Raw genomic sequence first — 15515 nt, forward strand, 5'->3', positions numbered from 1 at the left:
CCTGGCATCAGCTCATGTCAGCAGAGCTGTCTGAGCATCAACCCTTTGGCTTCAGGTCTGTAAAATCTTAAAAAAAATGTGGTTGTTTGGTTTTTTTCATTGCAACATCTTCAAATGTTAGTTTTATTGGTACATTACTGGGAGACAAAAATGGTATGTACCATTTTCATTTATTTTATGAAGATATCATACTGTAGATAGTCACTTAATGGATTCCCTTTATTCCAGATGAGAGTCTGACCATACCTATGAAATTGTGGGGTGGCCTCTTGCCTTGCTTCTGCAGACACTTGTGAAAGGAACTGATAAATATTCAATTACACAAAAATTCAGATGTCAGTACACACATACATCACAACACATACATACAAGCACTCACAAGGTTTTAGATTCATAGAAACATAGTTTCTGCTGATGGGTAAACAATAAATTAATTGGTTTTGTTTTAAAACTCTTTCTGTTTTTCTCCTCCAAGTGTCATTGCCTTTTATTAAAAAACAAGCACCCCAGAAGATGCTACCTGAAGCGATGAACAAATATTCTGTTTAAGAAAACATAAATTTTCATAAAAATAAAACTTTAACATTCAGTTCACTGCTCACAATTTCAGTTCACAACACCATCAAAAAATCCAGCAACATTTTCTCATAAAATTGCCATTGCTTTGCCTTCTCAATTTTTTTTTTCAGGGCTATTTCCCAGAGACAGTTGGGATGTTTGGTTGGTTTTGTTTTATTTCAACTAATGAAAGCAATGATTTACTACATGGGGCTCCAAGAGGCCACTGTAGAATATTTGTTTGAGAGAATCAAGTCCAACATGACACTTTCCATCTCAGAAAAAAGTTCAGATACACAGGACTTGCTGGGCAACAGTATCTCCCCCAGCCCAAAGCATGCAAGGTATAGCAAGGAGAAAGAAAATACTAATGAATTAGGCCAAAATAGTAGAGGAGAAAGCAAGATGGTTTTCATTCTCTCAAATTAATTTCATTTTGGGAGCTGTTCAGCTTATCATTCCACCAAAGGAGGAATGAGCACAAACCCTTTTGTGGTTCAGACATGGGAAGGAGTGGTCAAGTGGCAATATGTAATAAAATTAAACTTCTTCCTTTCTGCTAGAGGTGCTGCTGTTCGGTTCCTTCTGGAATAGATTTGGCTCAAGAAATACATCAGGCTGTTGGTGGTTGTTTCTAAAGTAAAAGTTTTGTAAGGTTTGGTGATAAAAGATGTGGGAAAAGTTCTCAGCTTAGAGCTGTGCACAGATGAGTTCCTCTCTCCCCACCTGCTTCTCTGTCACTGCAGAAACCAAAATCCAGGCAGAAATGTGCTGGTTTGCACAGAGAGGAATGCTGGGTTTTTTATTGGTAAGGGGTCTTCAGTGATGTATGCAGTTAATCTATCAGCTCCCCCAGTCTCAAGGGGGCTGGTGGAACTTGTACAGTGATGAGAAGTGCTGGTTTTTCCCACACCAACACCTTCAGCTTCCAAATTTGCATCTGGAGAAATACACCTGAATTTATTAATCTTTTGCAGACCCTGGTACAGAGTCCAGAGCACTTTTTAAAAATTATTTTGTACCAACACATTTTTTACCACTCTATATAGGAGATCTAGGATTTTCTCCTAAAAACTTATGTTGCTTGTATATGAGAAGATTTTCATAGCTCTTACCAGTCTTCATCAATGTCTCTGTACTGAAGCAGACCTAAATCAGGATGCCATTGTAAGTGTTGGTGGATTAGAAAGGTTACATTTTTAAAAATTTCTTTGATATGTATTCTTTGATCAAGTCATGAGACCTGGACCTTTAATGGGGATATTAAAAATTAAAAGGATGTCTGTGTGGGCTGACTGAAGCACAGGCTCTGTGCCTTTCTTGTCCTCTGTGGAGTAAGGTGAGTGGGTGAATGATTAGATACGGTCATTTCATTGCGCACGAATTTCTCATGATTCTCCCCAAACCAGCCTCTGGGAAAGAAGCTGACAAGCAGCCACTGTCCAGGGCTTCAAGGAAGGAAACACCATGCTGAGGGCTTTTCCCATCAGATCTCTTATTCTTGGGAGCCTAGGTTGCCTGTCATGTGAAAAGGGGAGATTTCCTCAAACCCTGATGTTTGATTACTCTGTCAACGCCCTTGAAGGACTCACATGCAGAGTTTACAGAATAACACTCTTTATTAATGAAATTGTGACAGGTCAAGGTTCAAGGATTGCTGGTGATAGTATCTGACTGAAAAAAACATATTCAAAGCAACATGTAATTCAAAGCAACACAGTGACAAGCTTCAGTCCTAACAAAACATAACCTGAGAAAATCATTCAGTGCAGATGGAATATGGATCTTGCCCAACAGGTGTCCCTGTGGGGGAGATGACAGGTTCACCCCGTCAACTGACCCCAGAAGTTACTCTGGAGACTTCCCTGACATCTTCCCATTCTTAACTTACTTTTATACTATTTCTTTATATTTAGATGGGACTTGAGTGACTTCAGCCACACTCCTTACTCACTGAAGGGTGCTTGTACCTTGGGGGTGGGTATCTCAGTATAGTATGTAAGATAACCTTGGGACGGGGACATGTATCAGTCCAAGGAGAGGGATTTTGCCATGGGTGCTCATTCAAGAGCTTCTTCCTTTATCTCCCTTGTTTCTCAGGTGCTAGGCAGCTTTTCAGCTGGGAAGTACCACCGAGTTCCCTCTTCTGCAAAGGTTTGGACAGAACCTGGCTGTGGTCTCCACTCTGCTCCATCCTCCATTTAGTCCCCCTTCGATTGTGTTGTGTGTGGGAGGTCGGATACGCTCACCACACTCCATCCAGGGAGCAGCAACTGTATTTTTCCGTATAACTTCTGCACCATTACCTTTTTTCTCTCAGTCACCTTCCCACAGTGCCCTCACTGACAGTACTCTCTGCAGGCACTCGACAACTTTTTCAGTCCAGCTGGCAGGACACCATGGCTGCAAGGATTGCAGGAAGTCTCTAAAGCCCTCCTAAGGGTCTGACATTTCTCTCTTTACCTTCAAGAAAATATTCAGAAATTTTCAGGAACTGCAACACAACGTGTAGGGATGCAATGCTTACTTGACACCATGGATTTTCAGAAGCCTAGAGAGATAATTCTCAGTTTTGGAACGGCAGAATGGCAGTGCTTTTCCATTTTTGTCTGTTGTGCATTTGACTGTGATGAATTACTCTAGTGAAGGACAAGGATGTCAACTTTGTCCCACTATTTAATAGGAAGAATTAGGAAAGTGATGAACAGAATCTTTTTTTGATCTCTTGTATTGAAATAATGACTAATGAATTACGTGGTGAAGCCAAGGCTTCTTTGAAGGTAAAAGATGTTAGACCTTGCAGCCATAAAAGAGGATATAGCTGCTTTCCTGCAGCTATTAGGTTTTGTATTCTTTTGGTTTTGTGAATATATTCAAAAGGAAATGGAAAAAAACCTATCTCTAAGGAAACAAAGATCTTCCTTCCTATTGGGAAAGGAGTCAGCAATGATGATAAATTCCTTGCCAAGTGAGTAATTTCTTCACTTGAAAGACTTCAAAGCTTTAAAAATTACTTTTTATACCACAGAGCTTCGATATGAAATTGCATGGCTTCTTAATGGTCAGTGCTGATCTCACCCTTGGCCGGAAATGATACACAGAATGAAGGCAGGGAAAGGAGTAGTTTTGAATGAGGTGCTGCAATATTACAGCTTCCCAGAATAGCTCTAAAAGTACCCTTAATTGTATTGCACACTGACAGAAGAGAGAAGCAAGTGTTTAGGACTGCTCAATGCTTCCAGTGTTAGTTGTCACGTAATTTTCAGGCTAAGTAAATATATATAGGAAAAATGCAGGAAAACTAAACTACAATTTTAGTTTGACAGTCATATGTTGTCTGAAAACACGCCTGAAAATAACAGGACTAAAAATAGGACCATCACATAACATTTATTTAAGAAGAAAGTAAAGTGAGAGCTTTTATATAGCACTACTCATGAAGTAGTGCTGTACTGCTCCAGCCCCACTGTGGCTGTCTCCTTAGCTCTCACATTCTTTATTTTGAGAAGCTGTTATGAAGACATTAATGCTGTGCAAATGTCAGAACATGAACTGACACAAGTGTCATGAAAGTGCACTGCATTCTCTTTTTTGAATATATGATACGGTGAGGTGCTCATCATCAGCTCACCAGTTTTTCTAGCCTCTCTGTCTTTCCAAATGTTACATATTAATCTTAGCTTAATGCTCTGGGTCCTTAAACACCTCAGAACTAGATGAAGTGACACAGGACTGTGTTTGTTCGGAGCACTAATTCCTTTTGAAGGCTTTGGACCATCAGCCTTAGTTCAGGTCAATGGTTCAGCCTCTTATATGGTCACAAAGCAAAAACCCCATTTCATGTTGAATCCCCCCAAGTACCATGGAAACCACTTTGTGGAATAAAACCCAACCAAAATCTACACAACATTCAGCCTGTTAAAGATAAGCAATCCCCTCCCCTTGTATCCTTTGAGGTCAGTGTCTTGAGACCTAAGCAGAGAGAGGAGCCCATGAGAGCTCCTGACAGAGGCGACGACTGTGACAACTTCACAGGAGTGGAATATTCTGAAGTTCTTCAGAAGCTTCCAACTGCTCAAGCAAGGCTGAATTTCAGCCTGGCTAACTTAAAGAAAAATTAACAATTTACCTTGATCAGAACTAGAGTCCAATTTATTTTATACGGAGAAACTTCCTTTTCAGAAAACTTTTTTGAAGGAGACTTTTTAAAAAGTACTTCAACCCAATCTTACACAAATTGGTTCCTTACCAGCTGTATAAATTTACAATAAATACAGCATGGCAGGAAATAAAATCAAACAGTAAACATGTGATGTGAGCAGCCATAAAGGTGACCTGGTTAAAAGGGAAAAAGTACTCAACAAGAGAAGTCTGCCAAAATTCTGAGAGAGAAATTGCCAGCCAGCCTGGGAGCTGTGAGCCTGGGGACCAGAAGCATTCCTGAGAAGCACAGTCAGCATCTCTGAAGTGCACCTGGGTACCAGGGACATGCTGAGATAGCCTTAGAACGTGCAAGCCCAAGGAACTGTAATAGTAACATCATCTGAAAAGCTCAAAAATAGTCTGGAAAATGGGGATAACATCCTGAGAAAGAATGTATTGATAACTTCCACTGGCTGTTTCAACTGCAAGAGCAGGACAAGTCCCAAAATAGGATAGAAATCATAATCTGTTGGATGTCCCAGGTAAAAATAGAAAGTAACTGCATCAATTGGCTGCTTGAAGTGGTGGTGTCCCGTTCCCTCTTATGTATCTACAACAGAGAAATTACTTTCTATCCAAATCAGATTCTCTTTCTCTTCCTGCACTGCACATCCTTCCCCCTTTCCTAAACAGGTCTGTAAGACCTTGGACTATTGTTGGGGAAGCCTTGGTGACTCCAGACTCTGTGACATGGATTGTATCTGAAAGATACAACCTGTTGTTCTACTGTTCCCTAAGGGAGCCCAGGTCTAGGACTGTCTTACCCTCCTATCTCTTGGCTGGCTGGGCCCCTTCTGAGAGCTAAAAAGCTTGGTGTCTAATCTATACATGTAATTAACCTGTCCTAAATGTGTCTGCTGTTATATTACTGCCAATATATATATGCCTATATATATATATATATATATATATGCACACACACGTAACTATCCATTAATTGCTACTACTATTGGGTGCTGGTACAACTGATTGCTGCTATAAATTTATTGTTGCTGTATCATTGATTGTTGCTATACCAATGCTGCAGATATTACTTTGTAATAGCTATATATATATATATATATATATATATATATATATATATAAAATTGCTTTCTTTCTTATAGGTGTACTTGCTAATGGTGAGCTGTGTGGTGTGTGTGGTAATCTGTAATAAAGTAAATTAGAGGCTAAAGCCTCCATGCCCTGTATATTGAGAAATCCTATGAACCTATGAACCCATGGTCAAGGTCTTTAAATACCAACAGGCCAGTGCCACCACATCTCAATTTTAGTCACTCAACCCCAACTCATGCATAGGATGCAAAACAGCCAGGAAAGAATAAGGAACAACACGCACAGAATTCTCTAATATCAAAATATAGCAATTTATTCAAGACACTGAATATGATCTGTTGATTCTCTCCTTAAAACAAATGAGCTACAATACACAAGGTGAATTTGAAGAAAGTGTGGGTGGGGGAGAAACAAAATAAGGGTTGATGTTGTTTCAACAGAACCTGGGAAATGCTTAAATGAGAACCAAGTCTGGCTGCAAGTCTGACACAGACAATAAAAACTGCAGAAGCCAGAATTCAGAATTTCAGTGAGTGGCTGAAAGAACATTTCTGCAATTGACAAAGAACCACATCTTTTAAAAAGGCAGTAAGAGGAAAAAAAAAGGAGGAAAAATTAAAAAGGGAAAAAGAAAAAGAAACCCAAAAACAAAGCAGACCCTTACATTTGACAAAGTGCACTTCACTTGGCTCTAAAATTAGCTATTTTTTTCTTTTTTTTTTTTTTTAAACAAATTAAAAGGAAATTTCTAAGATGTAGCATGGGGTTAATGTGTGTATAACCCTGTAAGTCAGGCCCTTTATTGCCCCATAAGGGACCCAGTGTTTTCTACATAAAAGATTCAGTATCCTTCTAACCCACAGAATATAGTGGTTTTTCAGAAACTGGGTTTTTTTCACTTCCAGGCCAGTTCCAGACAGCCAGCAATAATAAAAATCCAGCAAGTCTCTGGATGGTTTCTCAATCCTGTTTGGTCACTTAGGTTTTTCCATTTCTCTTCTGTTACAAAGAACTATAAACAAAATTCTAAGAAGAAATCTTAGGAAGTCCCCTGGGCTGTTGCTTTGTGCAGTTCTGCTGCAGGGGAGTCGTGGAGAGGCTCTGCCAGCTCGGGAATGTGCTGCTGCTGGAGGGGAGGGAAAGTTCCCAGGAGCACAGTGCTGCAGATCTAGGCTGAGACATCCACCTTGAACTACAGCCTCAAAAGCCTCTCCCCCCACTGTCCATGTCCTGAAGAAACCACATCCTTAGGCTAAGATTAACCTTCACAACTACACCTTCTGTCTTCCTTAATAGCTCTCATTTTAGCTGAAAACTATCTACTAAGCATCTTCCAGGATTTTCCAGTCTTTAGGATCTTGTGGAGGGGAAGAAAAGTGAATTTTCTTAGCTCCTCGCATACATTGCTTTTAACTCTGGTGGTCCATATAGAAAATTTTCTGGAGCAGCAGCCTCTCTCACACATGAGCTTTGCAAACCAACTGATATTCAAATTTTATTTCTCTTGGCTTCTTACCTCCATGTAGGAAAGCAGAGAGAAAGTGGTGTTCTGACAAATTAAAAAATGGAAAAAAAAGGAAAAGGAACAGGCGTCACGGACACTGCCCTGTTATCTACAGTAGCTATCCTGGGAACAACTATGAAACACAGGCTGTGGAGCCAGCCAGTCATGCAGCATTGAGCAAATTAATCTCTTCAAATCCTGAGGTCTGGCCTATTCAGGTGTCACTCAAGGGACAGAGGCAAGGCCAGAGCCCCATCAGTGCTGCTCTCCCACAGACCAGCAACTTCTGCTTGTTATTCTCAGAAATGCCACCAAAAAGCAGCGTAGGAATTTAACTGTTTACATGCAGTGACTGCTATCAAATTATTGTCCAAACCGTGCTTTATAAAACCACATTACGCCTTTGTATTCAAGACTGTCGTTGAGCAAGTCCTCTCTTCTTTTAAAAAGTAGTGACTTTAAATTGGCAGGTACATGTGGTTATTTATAAAAGAGTGCAAAACTGCCACATGGTGATCTACAGCCATGCTCTTGGTGCAGATAACTAAAACCAACACATAAAAGCATCTAACACCAAAAATAATCCTTGATATTGCCTGGCATCCAATTATTTGAGATAAATTACAAACAAGCCTAACTATCACTAATAACCAAAATCCAACATAACTGTTTTCACCTCAGGACTGAGTAATACTTTTAGCAATTACTTCTTTCCATTCTTTTCTCCTTTCCAAAGGTGTATCTTTAAGAAATGCAGCTGAAGCTGGCAGTGGCTAGTTTCACTGGCAGGACTAAGATCCCCTACAGATGCAAGCATAAAGAGAAGAAAACTCCTGATAAAAGATAGTGTTCAGATTCCATGATGATGCCCTGGGGCTCAGCAGGTCTCACACCACCAGTTCAGCCTGAGGGCTCTGGATTTGCTCAGATCAAATCACACTTTCAGCAGCTGTGGTCAAACCAAGGGTAAGATGCCATGTTACACAGATTTTGGGCAGGAAGGTTCTACATCTGTTAAGAGGTTTGTGGCCTGTTTTCTCTCTCCTACAGATCCTAGCCTAGGCTGTGGGCTAGAGAAGACACCCGTGTGACCTGGCCAGTTCTGAGGATCTAAGTAATGTCTGACACCACCCCAAGGCTGCCTTATAGTTTACAGTGCTTCCAGTAAACCCTGCCTATGTGTCCTTCTTTGCATTCACCATTTCCTTAATTAGAGTAATGCAGTCTTCAGCTGGCATCTGTGCAGGTGTCAGGGTTGCAGTAAGGAAATCTTGTCCAAAGTGGATAGGTGGTGCTTGGCAACTCTCCATGGTCATTCTGATCATTTCACCCCCTGCAACTTTATAGTGGTTTACATGTTGAGATAGAACTTATACATCCTTTATGATGTCATCACCTAATGAATTCAAGGTTGGCTTCTAAGCACCACACTGAGGACACCCTCGAGGCTAAACCTGTCTGGGCAGACAGCGAGCCTCCAAGTGCAGACCCAGAGCTCTCCTTGCAGGATGCAGCACATGCATGGCTGAGGGTGACAGCAGCACCATCTGCTGCAATGGCACAGCCGCCTTCTTGGTGTGTGTGGTCCATGGATGGACAGGAGCTTGGCAAGAGTCCATTCTTCAGCAGTGACAGTGGCAGTCAGCATATTTCAGTTCAACTGGTCTCATTAAGTCAGTGGTAAAACCCCAATGACTTACTGGAATAATGAATAGTGGAAGACAGCACTGCTCAGCAAGGCCACAGGCGGCCAAACCTGTGTTCTGTCAAAATCTGAATTATCTCTAGAGGAAAGCAGATACACAAGCACTTTCTCCTGGTTACTGAAAACAAACAAAAATATGGACTAGAGAAAATGAATGCTATATTCATAGTCTCAGGCTTCTGAATCTCTTTGAATAAGTTTACATCATCAAACAGCCAAAAAAGAAATGAAATGAGACTATGTAAATAGCTGGCTGCTGGAAAAGGACCTCAGTAAAGGACTGGTATTTTTTGTATCAAACACCATTTTTTCTTACAGCACGTTCTGAGAGGGGAGAGAAAAAGGATACTGCGCCTTTTATGTTCCCTGGACTCTGTGTCATTCTTTTTGCTTGAATTACACAACTGGTCTATTTTGTGGCCATTTTAGGCTTTTAAAACTGTTTAACATAAAAAATATTTTTTTTCCAAAAATACACTGGGTTCTTTCTGTTAAAAGTCATCTTTCTCCTGTAAAAATCTTCCCCAGCACTGCATTCTTATATAAAGCACTTATTACACAATTTGCTGAAAGTGCCCTTGAGACGCTAAGATCTGAAGCATGGAGGATTTTTTTTTCTTTTAAAGTGAGAGAAAGAAAGGAAAAGGAAGATATAGAAGAGAGGAGAAGCAGTCTGTCAAAAATTTTCATTGTCATGTCCACCTGGCTGCATCTACTATGGGCATACAGGGAAAAGAGAAAAAAAAAGGGGGCAAAAAGAAAGAGGAGAAAAAAAAAGGAAGGAAAAGTTGGGAGTGGAAGGGAGAAATAAAAGCAAAACAAGTTTCACCCTAAGCCTGGGATCCTCCAGGCTGTAATATTCCAGCTGATAGAAAAACCACTGAACAAAAAAAGTAGTCTAGAAAATAGAAAGTGTTGTGATTACAAAGTTGAGCATTTCATCAGTACAAACTGGTCTTTGAACGTCCTTTGGGAGAGCAACTGTAGTGTCCAAATTGGAAGGAAAAAATACAACACCGCATGGAGGAGGATTTTTTTCCCTTTTGGTTTATCACAGCATTTTTCTTTTTTTTTTTTCTTTTTTTTTTTTTTTCCTTTTTATTAATTTTTTTTTGGCACAGCTTTTTTTTCCCCAGCCATCAGAGTAAGTTCTCAGATGCAAACCAAACAGTGCAATGCCTAGCTGGTGGCTTCATGCTTCCAAGGCTGAATGTTCCAGGTGGAAACCATTCCCTCCCCCTCTGAAGTGACTGCGTTTTTACTCCTTGATGAAGGTTACGGACAAAATACAAGTCACCTGTGGCCAGGGAGAGTTGGTTTCATGGTACACTCTAACTTTGTTCAAGTTTGTACAGTTCTGGAGCTGTTAAGAATAGTTTTGAAGAGTGCTTCTCCCCACACATTCACTGCTGGTCCATTTGAAATTTCTTCTAAAACATTTCACTTTTACTTCCGCAGATCTAGAACACAAACCTGCAGAGAGAAGACCCCGCGTTAAGAGCTGTTTGTGAAGGTGGTGTGGAAATCCCATTCATACACCTTGTGCACAGGGGGGCCAGCCAGCTGGATGTTACACTCCCCAGCTTCAAATCAGCCTGTCTCAAGTACTGGTTTTGTTACACTCCCCAGCTTCAAATCAGCCTGTCTCAAGTACTGGTTTACAGGCACACAAGTAAAGGAACAAACTGAAATGGGAGAAAGCCCAAGTGAAACCCATACATTTAACATTTAGTTGGGCTTTCACTGGTTTACAAACAAACATTTTGGTGGTACATCCCATAAGATTATGGGATCTATTCAGTTGCCTAAATATCACATCCACTTCCACTTCTGAAATATATCCAAAATAGATGCAGGCTTGGCAGGCATGACAGTGGACATGTGCCCATTTGGAGCAGCTGTTGCCAGCCAGGCATGGCACCACCTGAGATGGCACAACTAAGCTCAAACAACTAATCATGTCATAGGTGCTCTCTTTGTTAAAACCAGTTGAAAAATACTGCTCCAAAGTAGTTATGTCAGCCAGCTGTGTGTGTCCTTCACAAGATGATCATGCTACAATTGAATTTTTTTAGAAGTAACATTAACAGCAAGAAAGTAGTAAGGAATAATCAGTATCTCCACAGCAGTATTTTTCCTTTACCACATGACAAAATCTTTGGGCATCATGCTGAAAAATTCCTCCTTTAGCTATCCCTATTTGAGGGAATAGGAATATTCTTCTGTGGAATCAAACTCAGGCCCAGGATAATTTTGTTAGAGAGTTGACTGCTGTGATCTGGTCTTCATTAAAAATTGACAGATAATGATAGAAACAACACCACTGTTGTTCTTGTCAAATATGTATTTAAAAGTCATTCTCATCTTCAGCAGTATTCACCTGTTCCACAAGCATTCTTCATTTCCAACAGGAATACCACCTCCTAGTATTCAAAACCTTTCAAAGCAGCAGCGTTTTTAAGACACTACACAGAGCTACTTATTTATGTCTTGAGCTGCCTCTGCCTTTGGCTCTGTCCCCAAGAGTTAAATACAGCATCCTGTTTTTTGTTGATGCTCCCCTGAAAAGAAATCTCCACCCAACCTTTGCAGTGTTTGATGATCCTTACCGATCCATCTGATGCGCTTGCTCCCACTTTGTCTCCTCTGGCATTCCAGCAGACTTCAAAGATGCCCCCGGTGCCTCTGTAGCTATGTACTAGAGTTCCGCTCTACAAAGCAAAACAGCATGCAGACATTGGATACAGAAGTTCCCCTTCTTTTTCTGTCACGTGGCACTACGGTAAAAGGGGGAGCTATTCAGGTCACCCAGCTATGGCCATCTCCATACAGTGATGGAAACTGGTTAGGAAACAGTTAGGAAACAGGTCTTTGATAATGAAGAGTCACAGGCTCCTCCAGAAACAATAGGACTCTTAAGACATCTGTTTTTGTCAACTCTGTAACAGTAAAGGCCTGGGGAGTCAGGCTGATCTGCTCCTGTTTAAAGTTTCTTGCTAATTTAGGAGGTATCAGTATCCAGAACTACATCTGTGGGACTATGATGTTCCACTTTTCTCCAGAATATCACCAGTCCCCTGTATCTCCTCTTCAGAAAGTCTAAGCCAGGAGCATCAGACTTACAGCTGAACTCACTTTGTAACTAAATAAAAGTATCCCTAAATTCAAAGAATCAATCCACACCTTTGCTTTAAAAGCTGATGACCCAAAGCAATGTACCTATTTTCATGCACGCTACGTGTTTTAGCATACAAAGCAGACTGAGCAGAACTGTTCTGGGCGGTCACCTCACTGCACCTGAGTGACTCAACTGCCATGGATTTGTGCCAGCCAATACAATCAGGTTCACCCTGGCAGGCAGGTCATGCATGACCTAGGTACATACATTTTCCACTTAAGCTTTTGCTATTAATGTGTCATTTGAACCAGATGTGCTTCACATGAGGCAAAACAGTACCTGAGTATTCCATATATGGACACATTTGTCAAAGGACCCACTGGCTAGATATTTTCCATCAGGACTAAAAGCTACACTGTAGACAGGCTCTTGATGCTTTGTTAATGTATGGATGCAGACTCCTCGGTCAACGTCCCACAGCCGAACAGTGGAATCAAACGAAGCACTGCAAGAAGCATTCAAACACAAGAATGTTGTAATTTGGGTGTTAATCAATTTGCAGTGTGATACTGTAAATTTTGTAAGAGAATACCACAGGGTTTTCTTTCCTTGGCTAAGCAACACAATGTTTCAAACAGAAAAGCTAATATGTACCACAGCCCTTAGGTTTTTTATCTTAAGAACTACAGCTATAGAACTGAATTCTTGTATGAAGACCCTTAGGCCTATCTGGATGTGCTGAATGTAGCCCTAAGAAGGCCAAGCCCTTTTGAGATTCTACCTCTGGTTATTCAGGAAGGTCAAGTAAATATTGTCATTAATAGGATAAATGGTTTCAGAGAGAGCTTATTCATGGCAGATTCACACTGTTTAATGAATTAGCATTTTGTAATTCTCTAGAACTGATTCTTTTCACTTTGTTTCAGTGATGCTTTTTGCTGCATTCCATTTAAATCCCAAACCATGGGCTTAGAGAAAGGCAAAGGAAATAATTTGCATTAAAAAAGTATTAAAAGAATAACTCCAAGAAAGTGAAGTCCACTCCCAGACTAAGGAGTAAAATAAACCAGTTTCGGTACAACTCTTCCCCAAACTGCACACCCCATGATTTGATCAGATAATCTCACAGTACTATCATCAACTGAAACTCTACAAGTAAATGTATTTCCTAAGCTAAAAGAAGAATTTTGCACAGATTTTCAAGTGGAATTTTAAGGACTATCCAAGCTTTTCTCTGTTAGCTAAGAAGGCTACAAAAATCATCTGTATCTGCCCAGGTGAGTTGCACGACCCCAGTTAGAAACCATTACTGCCTGAAGGGGTACCACCAGCCTCAGAATTTTCACTCCTAACACCCTGATGCTGGATGTGAAAGTGCAATGCCAAATTTAAAACCATTTTGTCAAGGCAGCTGAAAAGTTAAATATCACATGATTCAATTTTCTTTCTTTTTTCCCTTTCCTTTTTCAAATGTGAATCCTTTCCCTTTGTATCCATTCCCCTGAGTTACATACACAGATACTTTTTAGTGGAATTGTCTGCAGGAAGACTGATGGCAAAGTGATTGTAGGGTTACATGTCAGAAAGACGATCCTTCTTCTTGGCAGGCAAGAAAAAGAGGTGTATTTTTTACCTTGCTAACATGATGTTGGAGTTTGGGTTGCTGGTGCCTGGTCCTGTAGGGCTCCATTTGATAGTATAAATCTCTTTGCTGTGAGCCTGAAGATCATGTACACAGGTATCTTGCTTCATACTCCAAATCTAAGTCAGAGAAATAATGAAGGGGGAAAATGGCAACATTATTATTCTCTTCTCAGCTGCATTATTTCAGTTCTGTGTTATTCTTACCATTTGTTTATTTGAGATCTCGACTCACCCGAATACACATAATTTATTAATGCAGCAATTTGGCACATATATTAAAATAACTCCAATAGGGTAAAAAGTTACAAATTTAATAGCATTTATACAATAGATAAGAACTAAAGAATTGCTGTACCTCCCAGAGCCTGTAACTATTTCATTACAGAAGTTTAAGTTAATCTATTTGAAGAAATTTAACTTGAATTTTATTCACACATTGCAACATCAGACGTTTTAAAGAACGAGAAGAAAATTACAGCCTTGGCCTTCTCAGGGCTACTTAGAACACAGCAATTTTCTCTTATGCCGGTAAAATTTTCCATTTCCTCCTGAACTCCATTTGTCTTCCTCATGTTTTTAACAGTACAGAAGGTGGAAGACAGTCAGCTGTTTCTGCAGTGTTACATGGCCAAATACTTCAGTGTGAGATGAAGAATAGGCACAATACAGATGACAGGCAGTTTAGTACCCCTTTTCTTCAGCTAACTGAGAAAATAAGATGAAGGAACTCACAGCAGGGAAAATAACTCAAATTTAGTCAGTCAGTTTCAGAGAGATACCAAAAATATAGTAACGATTTAACTCAGTTGTTGTAAGTCTGCACCATGAGAGGAATGATGTGCTCTTATGCTAAATTCCCATCAGTGTACCTGAGACTGCTTTTGGAAATGCTACACAAAGTTCAGCCATGTTCTACGGCTGACAGGCAGCATGTTCCAAGAAGTTACAGGAAAAGATCATGAATTCCAAAAATAGAGAAGAAAAAGAACTTGGAGAGGAATGATTTATAAAGGAAAAGGAAGAAGAATAATTGCCTTAATTTGGAGCACTTGAAGTCTCCATCACTGAAGGTTTTTATAAACACATGAGGCCAGGGATAGCAAACCACTACCCCTTGTGCCAAATTCAGTGGTCAGGAATTTGAACTGAGCCACAGTGGTTTTTAAAACACAGCCTGCAGCTGGGCACCAAAAAGATGTGCTACCACTGGGTCAGGATGTTTAAGCAGAGCAAGAATAGTTATGCAATACTGCTTTGTGGCAGTGTGACAGACAAGGTGCTCCCTTTTGGCCCTGTTTTCTGTAAATTTCCAGCTCTGTCACTAGTCTGCAAGAACACATCTGGAATCCAGAATGATGAAAACCGCAGTGGGTATGTGGCAAAGTCAGAGCAGAAGTCAGTCTATGAGGAGGAAATATTCATAACGCTGACATTCACTTAACTCCTATCTGCAAATTCTGCTGCTGTCTCAGTGTCATGCTAGAAACATCCCACGCTTCAGCTGTGTCAATCAGCAGTGCAAAGAGATCTGAATCTTAATTAACACACAGTGCTAGGAAATTATTAGTGGTACAATTCTATCCACAAAACCAAGTATTTCCTGGGATATTTACTTTCTTCGAGGAACCAGCATAAACCAACAGTCCAGCAGGACGGCTTTGCTGTAACAACATACAGCTACTGCTACACAGACATAGCCTTCATTTGATGTGGCTGGAAAAGTAAAA

General features: G+C 40.4%; 1 protein-coding gene across 3 annotated transcripts in view; it reads right to left on the reverse strand.

Annotated features, from left to right (window-relative positions):
• Window positions 1–6104: 6104 nt before the first annotated feature.
• TBL1X (transducin beta like 1 X-linked) overlaps window positions 6105–15515 on the reverse strand; it is a 193084-nt gene continuing 183673 nt past the window's right edge. For all 3 annotated transcript variants that reach the window (XM_069003856.1, XM_069003841.1, XM_069003848.1), the window contains 4 exons: window positions 13778–13905; window positions 12484–12649; window positions 11636–11737; window positions 6105–10499 (listed from right to left, as the gene is read on the reverse strand). In XM_069003856.1, the coding sequence (XP_068859957.1) occupies window positions 10473–10499; window positions 11636–11737; window positions 12484–12649; window positions 13778–13905 (423 nt within the window). In that variant the 3' untranslated portion in view covers window positions 6105–10472. The remainder of the gene's footprint in view (window positions 10500–11635; window positions 11738–12483; window positions 12650–13777; window positions 13906–15515) is intronic.

Source organism: Aphelocoma coerulescens, chromosome 1, assembly GCF_041296385.1.
Source record: "Aphelocoma coerulescens isolate FSJ_1873_10779 chromosome 1, UR_Acoe_1.0, whole genome shotgun sequence".
Taxonomy (NCBI): domain Eukaryota; kingdom Metazoa; phylum Chordata; class Aves; order Passeriformes; family Corvidae; genus Aphelocoma; species Aphelocoma coerulescens.